Source organism: Apostichopus japonicus, chromosome 1 (genome assembly GCF_037975245.1).
Source record: "Apostichopus japonicus isolate 1M-3 chromosome 1, ASM3797524v1, whole genome shotgun sequence".
Taxonomy (NCBI): domain Eukaryota; kingdom Metazoa; phylum Echinodermata; class Holothuroidea; order Aspidochirotida; family Stichopodidae; genus Apostichopus; species Apostichopus japonicus.
Window position 1 is genome coordinate 3,386,737 of NC_092561.1, and position 17,445 is coordinate 3,404,181.

At 36.7% G+C, this 17,445-nt stretch overlaps 1 protein-coding gene across 2 annotated transcripts in view; it reads right to left on the bottom strand.

Annotated features, from left to right (window-relative positions):
* LOC139981473 (interferon-induced very large GTPase 1-like) overlaps nt 1-3,886 on the bottom strand; it is a 55,934-nt gene extending 52,048 nt beyond the window's left edge. The window contains exons 1-2 of one of the 2 annotated variants that reach the window (XM_071993997.1): nt 3,704-3,886; nt 819-1,137 (exon numbers count right to left, since the gene is read on the bottom strand). In XM_071993997.1, the coding sequence (XP_071850098.1) occupies nt 819-1,134 (316 nt within the window). In that variant the 5' untranslated portion in view covers nt 1,135-1,137; nt 3,704-3,886. Of the gene's footprint in view, nt 1-818; nt 1,143-3,703 lie in introns of both variants that reach the window. The other variant, XM_071993918.1, reaches the window with a different exon arrangement.
* Nucleotides 3,887-17,445: the final 13,559 nt, after the last annotated feature.

A 17,445-nucleotide genomic window follows, 5' to 3' on the forward strand; every position in this document is an offset into this window, starting at 1 on the left:
TTTACTGTTAAAAGGTTCATGTATATGAAAACAGTCGTATCAAGTAGTTGAAAACCACATATTTGAGATCAAGTTTAATTTGATACAAGGAATTAATTTTTAATTGAAGGTTATCATTGAATGGGAGTTTGAAAAGTATTTTGCAACAGTTGTAAGAAGATATTTTTTTATCATTGTATATGCCTTCCGGTTAACGAGAATATACCAAGGTCTAGGATATGTGTTACACAATTTAATATATGACACATCCCAAAATGTATGCTCTGGGGTTATTCCAGTTGTTTCAAAACGACCTTTTGTCTGGTGATAAGTCTTACCTGGAAAGGACAGTATCATGTCATGCATGGCGTTGACATCTTGGAGATATTTTAAATTATATTCACTGCATGCCTCCTTTAACCGAATAATTGGTATTTTATGACACAAAAGGCATTTAACCAATGTTTTTCCAAGATCAGTGCTGTTGGTGTTTGGTACTTGAAAGTATTCAAGTATCTTCCTTGCGTCGGACTCTTGTATTGCTGTAGCAATATGTAGTAAGTGGGAGAGACAAAGAAACGATTCTTCTGAGACACTGTATAATTCTGCAAGATATGGGAATGAATAAAAGAGAATGTGTTCAATAAATACGTAGTTTATAGTAGTTGTTAAATTAGCAGACGCGTTTCGTAGTAGACATATAGCCAGTAGATAAGAATAATTATAACTGGTTCATTTGTTTTGACATACATTATGCTACTAAATATTGCTGGCATGAATTTACTTTTGATTAAAGATATCAGAACATGAATGTAACCTCGTATTTTCGAAGATATTACCTTGTATATCTTCAACTTCTTTGAGGATACGTTCCGTTTTCTTTTTCAGCTTTTCTCCAAGTGTTCTATGCCAGGCAGAGCTTTCCAGTACTTCAGCAAATCTCAAAAGCCACCTATCATCATTATGATTACATTGTAGAGTACACCTAGTAGTCATTACTCTTTCTTTTCGAGACTTTCTTGCTCTTATCTGATTCTCGCCTTCTGTATCAACGATATTATTCTGAACCAGTAGATCTAACACATGCATTGGCTCAAACTCTTCCAGTAGTTCTTCCATCATTCCGTCCAAAACTTCGGTTTGAAGGTACTCCATCCTCTGCACTGAAAGAATTCGAAAACAGCTGTCAACGATCTATTGATTATGAGTAATGACTGATTTTAGCCAGATTAAAATTTAAAAAGTGTATTATAAGTTCTAGCAGGAATCGAGGTCTGACGCTTTAATATTAGCATCACTTGTGGAGAAATAGAGAGCGTGTTGAAGACAATCATTACAACATTCATCATGGGTATTATATCTCTATTTTAAGTTAGCAGAATAACGTTGGTGGTTCCTTTATATGTAAATATTAATATCTGCTGTTGTTGGACACCTTTTATGACCCGGGCGACTAGCAGTACACTGTACTTGACCGTAAGTTAGTAATACTACTCGGTGAGCAACATATGTCAACGTCACAGCTTGTGATCTAAAGAAATAAGCTACCACAAAGATTCGTTTTCGTTTCCCCATAAACATGAACTAATCAGGTTAAAATTAAACATAGTCTAGTATCAAAGCAAAAAGGAACAAACATCAGAATATTATTTTGCTTGTCATCAATCACAACCTGTCGAAAAGAAGCTTTATCTTAGTTTTGAATATTTCACATTTGTTTGGTGCTGTACCGCCACTACATTACAAATGAACAAGAGACGATGAAAGTGGGTTAAATACGATGAGTACAAACTTCAAGAGACAGTTTCAACTGTATGAACATGAGTAACTTTAACAACACATTTGTCGGAATTGTGGGCACTCATCCTACACACTGCCGTCCCTGTTTTCATCAAATTAACACATATGCTGTTAAAGTTTAGGCACATTCTAATATTTCAAGAAACAGGATTAGGAAAATGGTAAACGATACACTTCATCATTAAAAAGGGATACATTATGGAAAGAGACTGTTCTCCATTTGCAAAGGAAAACATAGGGGAAGGGGCGGGGGGGGGGGGGGCTGGGCATGTAGCGTTAAACAATGTGATATGTAAAAAGTTAAACAGGAGGTGGAAGAATTGTTTTTAAATATGAAGGATACAAACTTCGAAAAGCAGTTTAAATAAAAATCATAAACACTTTTTATTTATGATGAGAGACATTCCTCCTTCATGTCTTGCACCATCCAACCCATCGACCTCCTTTGACCTCTCACCTTTTTATTTCATGGTATTGTACAACTGTCTAAACCGCTCCATTACCAAACATACAGTTAAGTATATAGTTGACATTTGACGTCAGTTATCATGGTTACCAAATATTTTTCACAGAAGCTGACATATCAATTACACATGTTAATCTTGCTATTTGCTTGTCGTTATAGCAACCGCATGCACATATTATGTGGTACACCCACATTTTTATAATACTGGACGTATCTAACTAGCTAGACCTAGCTAGTCAATCTAATGTTTCTCTGTTCATAATTTTAGACTTTTGTTTAATTTGACTATTGACTTCAAATCTGTGAAATTTTAAATGTGCTGATAAAACCAATTATACTACTATATCTTGATTGAGACATACAATACTAGTACTGAATATGCTGGATAGTCAGACTGCGTACAGCCTAACGAGGCCTATACATTAAACTCATGTTCTGAACAATAACTTGATTGAATGATGATTGAATGATGAATTTGAGAAATAAGTTAATGATTATATCTATGTTACATATCCTAATTGAGTAATATTGGGAATGAACGATGCATTCGAAAATATTGCGGAAAATCGTACTTTACTCTAGCTGTAAATGTCTTGTTATGGTATTTATGAGAAACCTAACCAAAATATCACGGTATATATCAATGTACGTGCACAAAACATGATTGCGTGTGTCTCGAGTGGCATATATTCTATACATGAAAATTCAGCGTTCATGTTTTGTGTGGGAAATATTAGCTTCTAATATCCAAAACATTCCATGCACCCAAGCAGCCTCATCAACAAAAGTGCCTACGGATTCTCAACACTACTTGCTATTTTCTTATGGGTTCTTACAAATGTCTTGTCACTTCAATGATAATTAACAAGGAATGTGGTGGGAAGAAATTCACACACTTTTTGAAGTTGCCTGGAGAAAATCAATTTCACAGCTTAAGCCATTTCCTTGTCTCGTCCTAAAACTAAAGACTAAAGAAGGCTTACTGTAGTAGCATTCATGACAATGTAACTAGATGCCAAGACTGCATATACAAGCACTAGACGATTGTCAACAGAATACTGTTATTAAAACTTAATTAAACAATATTCATTTACAACTATGATAAAATCAATCCAGTCGCGTACAGTATGTGTATATCCTACGCACGGTTGCACACTAATATATGCCTTATATTAAACTGCATTGCGTACAGAGTGAGTGCATGAGTTCTGTAGGTGTTCATGAAAAACTGAGGAACATTGCATTTGCCTCCCCTCAAAAGTCGTAGATTCTTAGACATGACATACTATAGGATCACGTAAATATATGTATGGAAGCTCAGGTTGAGGGACATGTCGATGGTTGTGATACTTACAATACAATGAATGAATCTCATAACACACTGTAAAAGACACATATTGATAGCGCCATATTGCAGTGTCTGTTTATTGTTAACTGCGTCATAACATTCGAACTTACCGTAGCCTTATTATTGCCTTCTCAATGAATTATTATTGATTTAATCTCCAGCGATATTCTGATATGCGAAATATAACCACTTAATTCCCAGTAACATCTTGATCTGGTTACTAAATTACGAAAATGTAACGTCTACAAAATGGCGACAATGACAGTGACATTACTCACTGCTGCGTTGAAGATCATGTGAGTCATAATCATCATGATATCAAATGGCCAAGAACGGAAACATTCCTACTTTGGAATGGTACGAGCTGAGATTCAGTTAATGTTCCTCGTGAGATATGTTTTGTACCTGGTGTCCTATAGTTAATGCATGTCCAGAATAGCAAACGCTCTAATACAATGCTTAAGAGTTAAAACTGACAGTAAGTTTACAAAATATTTAATGGGAACAATAATTTAGACCATTATATGCATGGGGTAAAATATTTCTTACAATCCTGTTATACTTCACTCAGATATAATGCACAACATATTTTGGTGGGTTGAAGTTGACCTTTAGTATCATTACCGGGTTATCCAAACAACTTTACAGTGGTGGCAGGCAATTTATACTAAGACTGGGTATAAAGGGTGTCACCTTGACAGTAACATGACAAACTGTGTGAGTGAGGCAAATTCAGAGTGCATTACATCGAGACTGACAAGAGCCTCCGCGTTAACAGCTAACGCATTGCTTGCGGAAACGATTGAAAATACCATATATAACAGTGGGGGGGGGGGGGGGGGAATCAGTGGCGGCGGAACCGGGGGATTGGGGGGGGGGGCTCAGCCCCCCAATGAAAAAGGTGATGGGGCAAATGCATGATAAGCCCCCCCCCCCAATATTTACCAAGGCTCCGAAACGTGCATCTGCCCATTTTTCAAAGCATATACTTGTCGATCTGTCCGATGCACACGTATACTATATATATATATATAGGTGTAATAATTTTAGTAAATGCTGGGGGGGACACTCGGCCCGTCCCCTGGCTATAGACCACATTTTCACCCCAACCGCGTCTTCAAGTGGTGGGGTGGGAGTGGTGGGGAGGAGGGCGAACATGGGGGGGGGGGTAGGTGCGGAGCATTGCAGCCAGAGCATTTAAACGATATGATAATTGATTGTCTGTATCATGCCTCATCGAATATTAGTGTTTTAAATAAGAGTGTAATAAGCTAAACGCTACACTCATCAAAATTTGTGTTTACACTACGAGTACACGCAAGGCGTGGAACATGGCTCTATGTTTAAACGCAATCAATAAACGAACAAAAACACAATATTAGCATTTCACCTGTACCGTATAGGGTACATGCATTCGTGACAGTACTTGGTTCATAGAAATTTGTTGGCAACTGCACATTTTTTTGGAATTACCCATTTGTTGACATCAAGAAATGCTTTCTGTTTTTTCTTATGACATTTATTGAATTATTGCATTTAATTGCAAGTAGTAATTTACTACACTCAAAAACGTCTTTGCGAGTACACTACGAGTAATAGCTACTCTCTTAAAACACCATCGAATATACAAATTACAATGTTTTTACAGATTTTTACGTGCAATCTGAGAAATTGCAGGTTTGAGACCCATATTTTAGGGCTAGGTATTCGCAGCATAAAACACTCGGGAAGTGCCGTTTCCGGCCATCTGGGGGTTTGAAAACCCCAAAAATGTTCCCGTACGCTCCGCGCCGACCTATGGTGGCGCTCCGCTTAGATAGTCTCCACACATTAGCCCCCCAAATAATTTTCCCGTTCCGCCGCGCCTCGGGGAATCAAAATTCCCCGACTGATTTAGGTTAGCGGCTGAAGAGTGTGGAAGGGCCAGAGGCGAATGAAGGATGTCGTAAACTTGGGAAAAGTAGTATCGTGGGGTCAATTAAGTTGAATCGTATGTGCCCACCCCTTCACCAAAAAAAAAAGAGCATTAAGAATTTACCTCTGAGGGATACTTAGGTTATAACTTAGGTCCATTTGGGTAGCTCTTGACGGAACAATGTGCTAATAAATGAACAAACTTAAATATTTCCTCGATTAATTTAAGTAGAGATCGGCATGAATCATGCAATGATCAATTGCAAGTTGGTATAATGGTTCATAAATATAAGCTGTTTTGTGGTAGTTGAGATGGTTTTACCATCTATCAGACCGGCGTTTTCCTGCAAAATCCTCATACAATCAATGCAAAAATATTACACTAAACAAGGGGAAAATATAAATTATCCGACGATTCGGTGTGGGTAACGTCTGCTTGCTGGCCTCTAGAACCACTTCGATAATTAAATTAAGAAATTATAAAGACAGAGTATAATCTCTTACATTTGTGTAATTCGTGTAATTGTATTTTATGGCACACAATTGTTTAACATGCTAAATTAAGCAAGTTGGCGGTTGTCACCTTTTTTTTCTAGTTTTTCTAGTATTTTCGCATTAATTCGACGTGGTCCTTTTGTGGAAACGCCTCAGTGCCACTTGCATCTAGACCCACTTCGATTCAAGTGTAATTAAACCAAACACATAATCTCTCTAACATTCGATGATTGTTCACGGGGTTTTAATAGAGCAGTTAATCCCCCCCCCCCCCCTTAACCCGTTTCCCTTGTTATTGTAGTGCGTATGCGCGCTACAATACTGGGATTACTAGCCCGCTTCATCATCTACATGGCTTGCTGGTGAATGCCAGCTGAACATACACTTTTCATAGCAATCTGTAATCCACAGGATGGCTACGCAGGAAATAATCCAGCCTCAGATTTGCATAGAATTGTGGCGGCGAACAATTACTTCTGCACAGGTAAATAAACTAGATCTCCTTGCGTAGCATACTTCTTCAAAACAATACGTAAAATTCTCTAATTTGGTTCGTTATTCTCGAATTGAACAAGACAGGTTACATTAGAGTTAACAACATCCTGCAAGAAAGCTGCAAGCAACAAATGTTAAAGACCAACTTTGGAGACAATTTTTTTTTTTGGGGGGGGGGGGGGATTTTCCTTTAATTTGGGAGTTTACATACCCATAATCAACATGTGTGAAAAATAATCTTCGAAAACCTACTATAACCCATCTAGAAAAGACCACGAAAATGGACATTTTGGGTAGTCACGTGACATGAACCTCTGGAATGTCTGAAAACAGAGATTGACCCAAAGGAGCCTCTGGTCACCGTGTGACGTCATTGTTTGTATATCGCGAAAATCAAACGCTGATATAGGCACTGTTTATACACAGATAGCGACCAATTGTACTGTATTTGACTCCCAATTTCGAGCGTTTGCAAAGCTGTTAGCTTAAAACAAGAACACATGAAGGTTAAAAAATAGTTTTAATACAATTTTAAGAAGAAAATTTAGTTACATTGGTTATTTTATTAGCAAAATTTCCACTCAAATGGAAGCATCTTTTACATAGCGGAGCGTCAATAGGTCAGTACGGTACAATATACTGAAGAACATGCAAGCAGCTTGGCGATTCAGTAATACAATTTGATCGCAAGATACCGTAAACTGAACAGAAGAAAAGACCTAAAAGAAGCCTCATGCGTGATATGTGACGGGAAAATGGCTAAAGTTACTGTCAACGAAATGAACGAATTACCAAAAAGACAGTAAACATAATCGAACAACTACGAGAAGACGCTGACCCGAATCGACCAGGGTAGCATATACATGACTAAGCTTCAGCTGAACATAGTACTTACTGGTTTTAATATCCAAAAGTACAAACACAGAAAAAGTATCCTTTCTATAAACAAAATTTAGCAGTGAATATCCAAATCCACGTTTCTTGTTCAATCCTGGGCGAAATACTACCGTGACTCGTGTAATTCCATAGAATTAGGTCTAGTTGAAACAGGCCTTGACCAGTTACATCCCACAATCACAAGACAGTCACTAACGAAATGAAACGTCCGATCGCTACATAGAACCGTTTTCATTCAACTCCTTGGACCATGCAGATGCCGAAATAAACATAACGGACAATATAACACAATGTATCACGAACTCACGATACTGGAATACAACAAAGGAAATAGATAAATGCGATGAAATCCTAACATGACTATTTACACATGCTGTGAGCCAACTCACTACATGTACTAACAATGCTACCCCATAGGCACGGTATATACATGGTCATCTCTTACAGTAAATATTATACTGTCAATTGCGTGATATAAAGTTACATGTAAGGACGTCCAGAGCTTGTTTACGAGGAGACTTGAAAGGGTCAATTTCACATTAGCTATGTCCGACCATGGAGCTATAAATAGCTCCATGGTCCGACACAGCTATCGACAGTATATAATGTTCGCAGACTGAGACATTCGCAGCATACACAGAGGCAGGGTCATGCATGTGGACTCATGGGCATGAGAAACTCCGGGTGCTGGAAAATCTTTCTGCTTGGATCTCAAAAAATTATCCAAAATCTGCGGCGTTTTACGTCGGTTCTTTTACTCGGAAATCTCAAAAAGCTGATGCTTTTGTTGGATTAGGTTTAACTGCAACCTCCAACAACACAGAATTGTGTAATTTCGGGGGAAAAGGAGTAATATCGTTGATGTTTTTGGCAGCTCAAGTATACAACTTTACACACTAAAAGTATTGTTGTGAGTGAGGTATACAAACAGTGACGTCACATGGTCACCTGATGTCTTCGGAATGTTTCAGGAATGTCTGAAATAGGTTTCATAAAAAGCTGACTTTTCTTCCAATGTTTACGTATTTAACGTCCGAAATTGGTAAAGTTAATTACAGCAATGTAATTGGAGTGAGTTAAGGATTACATACATGCAAAATGGTGGGATTTTATGTTCATCGAAAAGTCTCCATTGTTGGTCTTTAATCTTATTTAGCCGCAACGACTCGGCGTTATCTGTACTAATTCAGCTCTTGTAACATATTAGGTACTTGGAACGTTATTATTGTCATGGCAGTATATACTATGGCCTTGTATGGCATTTATTACGAGTTTTGGATGATAAACCAGGGCCAGGAAATCGACCAAGCAGTTTCTTTGTAGACCGGAGGGTGTTACATTTGCAATGATAGACTATTGACCTACCGTTAGATTGATCGTCCTTTAGGCCTTCGGGTGTTCCGTATGCTCGTCAAATATCAGGAAAGTTAGATGTTCTTCAATTTGACCAATTAGTGTCCAGGATTCTGTGTATTCTCTGTCACGTCCGAAACAGACGCGACTCGTAATTGACAGCTTAGTTCTGATCGTCTTAGTGATCATTTCTTCATTTATAATGCAGGCACACGCTAGATAGAGTACTGTTTATAAACATTACACAATATAGCCTAGCTTCGGTCTACGTTAAAGGCCCAAAACGCCGAATTTCCTTCTTTGTGACCGAAATAACTTCAAAAGGGTTACAGTGACAAAGACCCCTCCATTGAATATGAACAACTAACTAAGTTTGACCTCTACGACGCACTACAATGACGAGTGTTTGTTTACAAATACAGTTGTTCTAGTTTAGTTTAATACTTTTGCTTTGAATAGATGGGGGCGCTGCGGGAAAACACCTGCCTGTCGACATCTAGAATCATTTGATTATTCTAAAGTGTATTAAAAGGAAGGCCGGAATAATGTCCCATACATATGTTGCTCAAGCTAGGATGTTTCCAATCATCTTCCCGAAAAAAATACTAATTTATAAAATTTTATAAAACCTGATATGAATATTTTCCTACTATCCCTTCGATAATAGAAACATCTCACTTGACATGGTAAAGTTTGCGCTGCTAAAGTTTTCCGCATATTTCACATGATAAGCTAGCTTTGCTTAGCCTTTTACCCAATAATGAATCTCTGCGACTACAGTGATATGCATTACCTGTGTAATTGTATGACCTTTAATACCCTATTCAGTGTTTGCCAGCTTCAGGCTTCTAAACAACTACTCGAAATAAAAGTAGGAATGGAATTATGTAATCACTGTTCTACTAAATAGGTCACACTGCACTGAAAACTACATACAAACAATAACGTACCCTTGCATGACATCCACCATGGCCATCGGTCACTTGTAATGAATAATTGCACACCTTCATTTTTGGTCTATAAGTATAACTATATTGATCTTTCTTTTGCTTCGGAAGATCAGACTTGATGGTGTGTGAGCTAAACCAGGTAGTAGTGCTGATATATCCTATGATGGTTAAATAGTGGCTTTAGACCTTATGGTCTGTGAGCTAAACTTGATATAGTCCAGTGGTGTTGATTATCTCCTCTGTTTATTAAAGATTGACTTTACACATATTGGTATATGGGCGTGGTATAATCCAGTGTGTTGATAATCCTCTGATTAAAGAGTGGCTTAAGACCTAATGATGGTTAAAGAGTGGCTTAAGACCTAATGGTGTGTGAGCTATACTTGGTATAGCCCAGTAGTGTTGATATATCCTCTGATGATTAAAGAGTGGCTTTAGACCTACTGGTATGTGAGCTATACTTGGTATAGTCCAGTGTTGTTGATTATCCTCTGATGGTTAAAGAGTGGCTTTAGACCTAACGGATTGTGAGCTATAGTTAGTATAGTCCAGTAGTGTTGATTATCCTCTGATGATTAAGAGTGGCTTTAGACATTATGGTCTGTGAGATAAACTTGGTATAGACCAGTGTAATTGATTACCATCATATTATTAAATAGTGGCTTACGACTTAATGGTCTGTGAGCTATAGGTCTTCTAGGTATAGTCCAATAAGTGTTGATTATACTCTGATAATTCAAGAGTGGCTTCAGACCTAATTGTCTGTGAGTTATAGTAAGTATTGTTCAGTAGTGTTGATATAATCTGATGTTTTAAAGAGTGGCGTTAGACCTAATGGTCTTTGAGATATACTTGGTATAGGCTAGTGTCGTTGATTACCATCTGATGATTAAATAGTGGCTTACGACTTAATGGTCTGTGAGCTATAGGCCTTCTAGGTATAGTCCAGTAGTGTTGATTATACTCTGATGATTCAAAGGTGGCTTCAGACCTATAATGGTCTATGAGCTATAGTAGGTGTTGTCCAGTATTGTTGATTTGGACATCAAATAGTCCATAAACCAACCCCAGCATGTGTAGACTATTATCGAATATCACGGACAAATTTGATAGAAAAAAAAACAAATTTCTGCGCCAAAAGGGTTTTCTTTCATCGAGATCGAAAGACGTAGGCTATTAATAAAAACTCCAACATATCAAGGTTAGACTATTGTTTGTAGTGAGCTCAATTCCTTATACGAAATTAGGAAGGTTTACACCAATGCGGCGTACATGATATCACAGGGACTCAACCTTCATGGAATGTCAGGATGGACAATTGTTATATAATGGAGGAATTTGAGGTCCTGGAATTGGTGAGACCGTTGCTTGGAGTCCTCCTTCAGAAAAAAAGACATTTAGATGAGAATTGTGCATTCTGAGTCATATTAAACTATCAATAATGTATATAATTAGGTATAACAGCAAGGTTGTGCTAATAAAAGAAAAATTGTATGTAAAAAGGAAAACATCAATTGCTTTCGGATAACTTATTGGTGGTTTTCTCATTAAAAAAACAAAACAAATTGGAGGATTAGAAGTTTGAAAGATGAAAAGGATTATAACAGAGATTCTAAGAACCCATTTTTAATATAAATGGCTGCTCTGTAGATAAATGAGTTCTTAAAAAGTATAATTCTAAAAGTTGTCGAGATAGTATGAATTCGTAAATTGTACTTGTTGTTTCTATTGCATGTAACTATGTATATTTTTAGCTAGTCTTATGAATTCATTTCTAGCAGCAGTGTTTACTGTACCAACCAGGCTTTCATAGTCTAGAACTCGAGATAAAATATATTTGAACAGTATATCAAGAAACTTCTGAATCTTTTTAATCCTTTACATGATTTATAGTCATTTTGACTTTCAAGGTGTGTCCGCTTTGAAATGTTACGGGATAAGCTCTGTATCATCAGCGTACTTACTTACATTACACCCCGGGGAAGAACGTATATCATCTGTGTATATTGTAAAGAGTAACGCAGATAGAGGACCTCACTGGGGGACTCCCACTGTAATCTTTGATTCCTCTGAAAAACCTTTCTGTAGCTTGACTTGTCGGGACCATCCTTGTAAAAAAATAGCCAACAAATGAATAAGCCATGGCTCATCGATAAAACTACACAAACTTTGGATTAAGCGATTTGTTAAACGGTATTAAAAGCACCTGGAAATCTAAAAATAACTCTCTTATTTAAACCAGAAACAACACAATGTACGAGTTTGAGTATAGCATCTGTGCAAGATACGCCTTTTTGTGGGCAAACTGATTTTAATCACCGTATGATACGATGGCCTACGTCAAGTATGAAAATACTAAGTTTTGCATACAGTTAAAACCAATACTGGACATGTCAATTGGTCTAAAAGCGTTTACAGATGTTGGAATAGAGATTTTTAGGCACAGGTGATGTTTTAGCATGTTTTCCATAGGGACGGAATTGAAGTTTCACTTGAGACGCACTTTTAAACCTTACAAGAATTCATTTATTGCTGGTTATCACCGTGGTGTTTTCTTCGTCTGTGTAGGAACGTATGTTGAGTACATTGTTAATACATCTCCCTTGGAGGGATGGTAAACGACTTGTGAGGAACATGTATCGACCTACGTGTGTAACCGCTGTATATCCATACAGCGTAAAGGCTTAATAGCATTATCACAATGGAGCTTCATCACTGTGCAACGATGCATGAAAAGGATCAAGTGTAAACGAATGGAATTGTATGACTAATCAAATATTACGCAAAAGGTAAATCACCGATTTTCCCCCAGTCTTATGTATTACAGTATGAGTTCCTGTTAAGTAAACTTTGCGTGAAATTTCAAACCCATATCAAAGGTCTTTTGTAACGTCCAAGGATGAAACTGAGGGCAACGTGTACTACCTTACTGACTTAAACTTATGTTTATATGCTTGTATAAGGAATAATGTCTTTTGTATCTCAATAGCTCTGATAAATGTTAAAATAATCATAATAAAAAACAATAGAGCAATGCACAGACTTTTTGTAAGAAATAAATACATAAGTGAAAAGTTTCTTTTTTCATAAATATACTTCAAGTAATGTATTCCCTTGTTTATCACACCTACTAAGAGTTGTTTACGGAGACAACCGAAACATATTAAATAAGCCCATGGTACGTGTACATATGTAAAGAGTTCACAAGAACAAATTGAAACCATAAAGATATCAACAATATATATGTCTGGAATACAATTTCAATTATTTAAAAATAAGAGAAAATGTTGTATGTTTCTGCTAAAATTATCAATCAAATTTAGTGAAAGCCAAACTGAATGTTTTTTATGTTAAATACTAAGGAATTCAATGTACACTGTGGTAATTGTAACAGGAATAATACACCAAATGTAAAGTGGCAATCTAGTTTTGTCAGTTCAATATCTCCCAATTAATAAGGATTTTGTTTTTTTGTAAAGTACCAAAGTTTGATGCAGACGAAAACACCCTTCAAAATACACTCATTGTAAAAATTATTATGTTTAAACAAGATACTAGTGTTTTTATATTTATTTAATACCTCGGTATATCAGGCAAGTACAAAACAAGATAAATTGGTGGGTAAATTATTTGCGCCTCAGTAAATTGAGTATAGTTTCTTTATATCATATTACAAGTTGATTTGGTTTACTATGTTATGTTTCTTTTTGAGTTGCTCCATCATCGGACCTGTCTTTGGGTTCGTAATCTGAATGACATTGTCTGACTCTCCCTCTAGACTTTAATACTTTGTCTTTGTGTTCGTAATCTGAATGAAATTATACGACTCTCATTGTAGACTTTAATACTTTGTATTTGCCTTCGTTATCTGGATGACGTTGTCTGACTCTCACTCTAGACTTGAATAATTTGTCTTTGCGTTCTTTATCTGAAGGAAGAATGAAGAATGTTTCATCTCCCAATCTTGCTAAGATGTATTGAGGCATCTGAATTCATTTCTTTGTCAATTGGATTTTAAAATAAGTCACAGTATTGAGGGGAAGCAAAATTCCTGCGACATTTGTCGTCTTTCGAGTGCAACGCGGAAAACCGAATTCGAGACTTGTGAAGATTTCCTGATGCACTTATCATGGATAAGTGGGGAAGGGGGGTAGGAAGTTTGTGCTGGACAGACTTGTTGGGACTTATTTCTAACTAGATTAAAAAGAATGGTAGGGTATTTGTGACCTGAATAGTATCTTGAGCATTGCAGTAACATAGCAAAATATTCAGTACACCATGCAACGTCTGTCCACTTTAGTATTCAGTGTTTTAACTTTGTCATCAGAAATGTCATGAAATAAGCAAATAGGCGAAAAAATCGAAGAAGTTGTCGATGTTCAATGTATTTACATTATCTTTGTTTACTTATGAACAGAGTTGTAACAAGTTATGACTAATGAATAGAACATTGACAAAATTTATATTTGATTTTTTTATTTGAGCCTCTCCCTTTCTTAACTTGTTGGAAACCCTGTGTAATGCCCTTTTCATAAATTTAAAAATCATCGTCATCGTCATCGTCGTCGTCATCGTCGTCGTCATCGTCATCGTCATCGTCATCGTCAATATCCGACAGCCCCACTTTTGAAGGTGTTAAGCCCATTTTTTGTTCAGATTTTCAAAATTCACATTTCCCGTGATTAAACTCACTTCAAAACATACCCATAATGTTGCAAAAAATTTCATCTATGGACAACCAATATAGAAAAACCTCCTTGAACCCCTAACAGACTGGTCAAAATTGCACGAGTAGAGGGAAGTATGATGAAGAATGTTGGTCAGGAAATTTTCGAAAATTCCGACACAGTTAATTTATTGGTGTACAAATAATGAAACCTCCTATAACGGCTATTATAAAACTTCGTTGAAGGAAATGAAAAACGAACACTACACTCATAGGTCAAGGAGGCGGGGGGGGGGGGCTAACGAAATATTTCTTTCTGAAAATTCGGGCAATATGCTGAGAATTTTTCGGGCACCTATACTGAAAGAAAAATACATTGCAATGATGTAGCTAAAGGAAATGAATAATTTAAAAATTATCTTCTTGGTAATTAAAATAAAGTTCTAAGCTTGGCCGACTAATTCACCATTACCAATGTAAAAGAGAGTTTTGACATAATTGGACCTCCACGCCATTTTCATGCTCACTGATATGATGTGATATCTGCTGTTTGCTTTACAAATTCCAACAGGCGCGTAGCGAATAATTTGCCAAGGGAGGGGCGAAGCCTGTAGGCAAACCATCTAAGCGTAGCGCCACCACGAGTTGGCGCGAAGCGTACAAGAAAATTTTGGCCGAAAATGCCTCCCAGATCGCTGGAAATGACACTTCCCATGCCTTGTAAGTTACATCTAAGCATTTTCTATTTCGAATTTACTAGCGATATCATAAAAAAAATATGCTCGGGAGGGGGGGGGGGCGGCGGTCGCCCCATTCCCGAAATGCGTCATGTTCCCCGACGACTTGGTCGAGTTCGAGACCAACCACAGTTGGTTCCATAGCACAATTGTTTAAGGCGTCCATACACACACACGCGCGTTATGATAGACCATATATAGTATATAGATACGTTAGTGAGAGAGGAAAAATGGAAACGTCAAAAATGGAGTTGTCGGTGTAAGGGGTAGGGTGAGGCGCACGCCCCTTCCGAAATCCGAAATCCGTCACTGGCTACCCGGCCATGTGTATATAATAGGGTTCAACGCTGTAATGATGTCACTGTTCCTCTTTCTCTTCCCGGTGTCTTGGCGTTTATCTTCTACTCCCTCCTTTTCTTTTTTTTCCTCTCCTTGTTTTTCTTTTCCATTCCTTCCTCTCCTCCTCCTCCTCTTTTTTCCCCTCTTTTCCCCTCTTTTTTCCTTTTTTCTTCTCTTTTTTTCTCTCTCTTTTTTTCTTACCCGGGGGGCGCGCGCCCCCAACGCCCCCCCTGGATACGCGCCTGGTTATATGTCTGTATAATGGTAATAATTGCGCTTTTTATCATTCCAATATCTTAATAGCTTTGACTTACAATATGTACAAAAAACATAATAAAAAAAAATAAATAAAATAGAGCGATATGTTTTAAATACATAAGTGAAAATTTTCTTCATAAATATATTTCAAGAAAAGTATTCCCTAGTTGCTCACAGCTACAATGAGTTGTGTACGAATATAATCTACAAATATTAAAGAAACCCACGGTACAAGGAATTTACAAAAACAAATTAATTACAATTTCAATGATTTAAAAATACGAATCCAATTTTGTATGTTTCTGCCAAAATTATCACTGAAACTGAATGCTTTTTGTGTATGTTAAAGCATACAGGTCTCATTATACATTGTGGAAACTGTAAAATGATAAAATAATACATCCATAAGATGTAATCTAGTTTTATCAGTATCAATATCTCAATAAATAAGGAAATTATTATTTTTCCTTGTAAAGCACCAATGATGCAGGTGAAAATGTTTATGTTTTCACACGATACTACTGTTTTTTGTTTTTACATTTTATATTTATTTAATACCTTCTTATATCAGGAAGTAAATAAAATGGATTGATGAAATTTTCTTTATTTTATATTAAAAATTGTTTTGGTTTAGTATGTTATGTTTTGTTTCATCCCCATTCCTGTTGTAGATACATGCATCAACTCCAAACGGGTTTGAGTGGCTCCGTCATCGGACCTGTCTTTGGGTTCGTTATCTGAATGATAGTGTGTGACTCTCCGTCTAGACTTTAATGCATTGTCTTTGCTTTCTTTATCTGAATGATATAGTCTGACGCTCCCTGAATGTTGTGATGGCGGTATTTGTAAACTGATTAGCATTTTGAGCATTGCAGTAACATAGCAACATATTCAGTACACCATGCAACGTCTTTCCACTTAAGTGTTCCGTGTTTTAACTTTGTCATCAGAATTATCATGGAGTAGCCAGAGATGCGAATATGATTACTAATTGACCACATGCATTTTTTTTAGAAACTGTCAAGTGCATCGCTTACTCGATTTCCAAGGTATTTACACTATCTTTTTTACTTACGAACAGTGTTGTAACAAGTCATGACTTGCGTCACTTATATTACTTTGCATTGTGGAGACACATATTGTTAAAATATTGTGTGAATTAATAGCACAGCAGCAGGGTTGGTGATGTCATTATTGCAACTGAGCATGAGAAAAGTTTTTTTTTTAAAGGGAAAATGAAGTTTAACAAAACTATTTTCCTTGGAAACAATTTGCATGGTGAAGAAATTCTAACGAAGAGAACATTGACAATATTTATATATGAAATTCTATATCTGAGCCACTCTTTTTGTCGACACGCTTTTGTCAAAACTTCCTTACAAATTTGATCACTTCCGAGAGGACTCATCGACTTTTTATCAATTCTGGAGTTACAATCTGGAATAGTTTAGACAACACAATAAAAACATCCAAAAGTGTTCAATGCTTTTACTTAACGATTATTATCATTAAGCAGTGATTCTTTCTTTCTTGCATTTTTCTTTGTTCTTTGTGCTTGGTTCTTTTCTTTTTTCTTCTTCCTCTTACCTATCCTTTGTATTCTTTCGTTTATTGTTTTATGTAAAGGGGACTGCTCGTAAAAGCTCTGCTTCTTCAGTCCTTCTCCACTTCTTTGTGCTTGAAGTATTGACCATTTTATTTATATTATGTGGAAATAAACTAAACTCAAACTTTGTGGAAACCCTGTA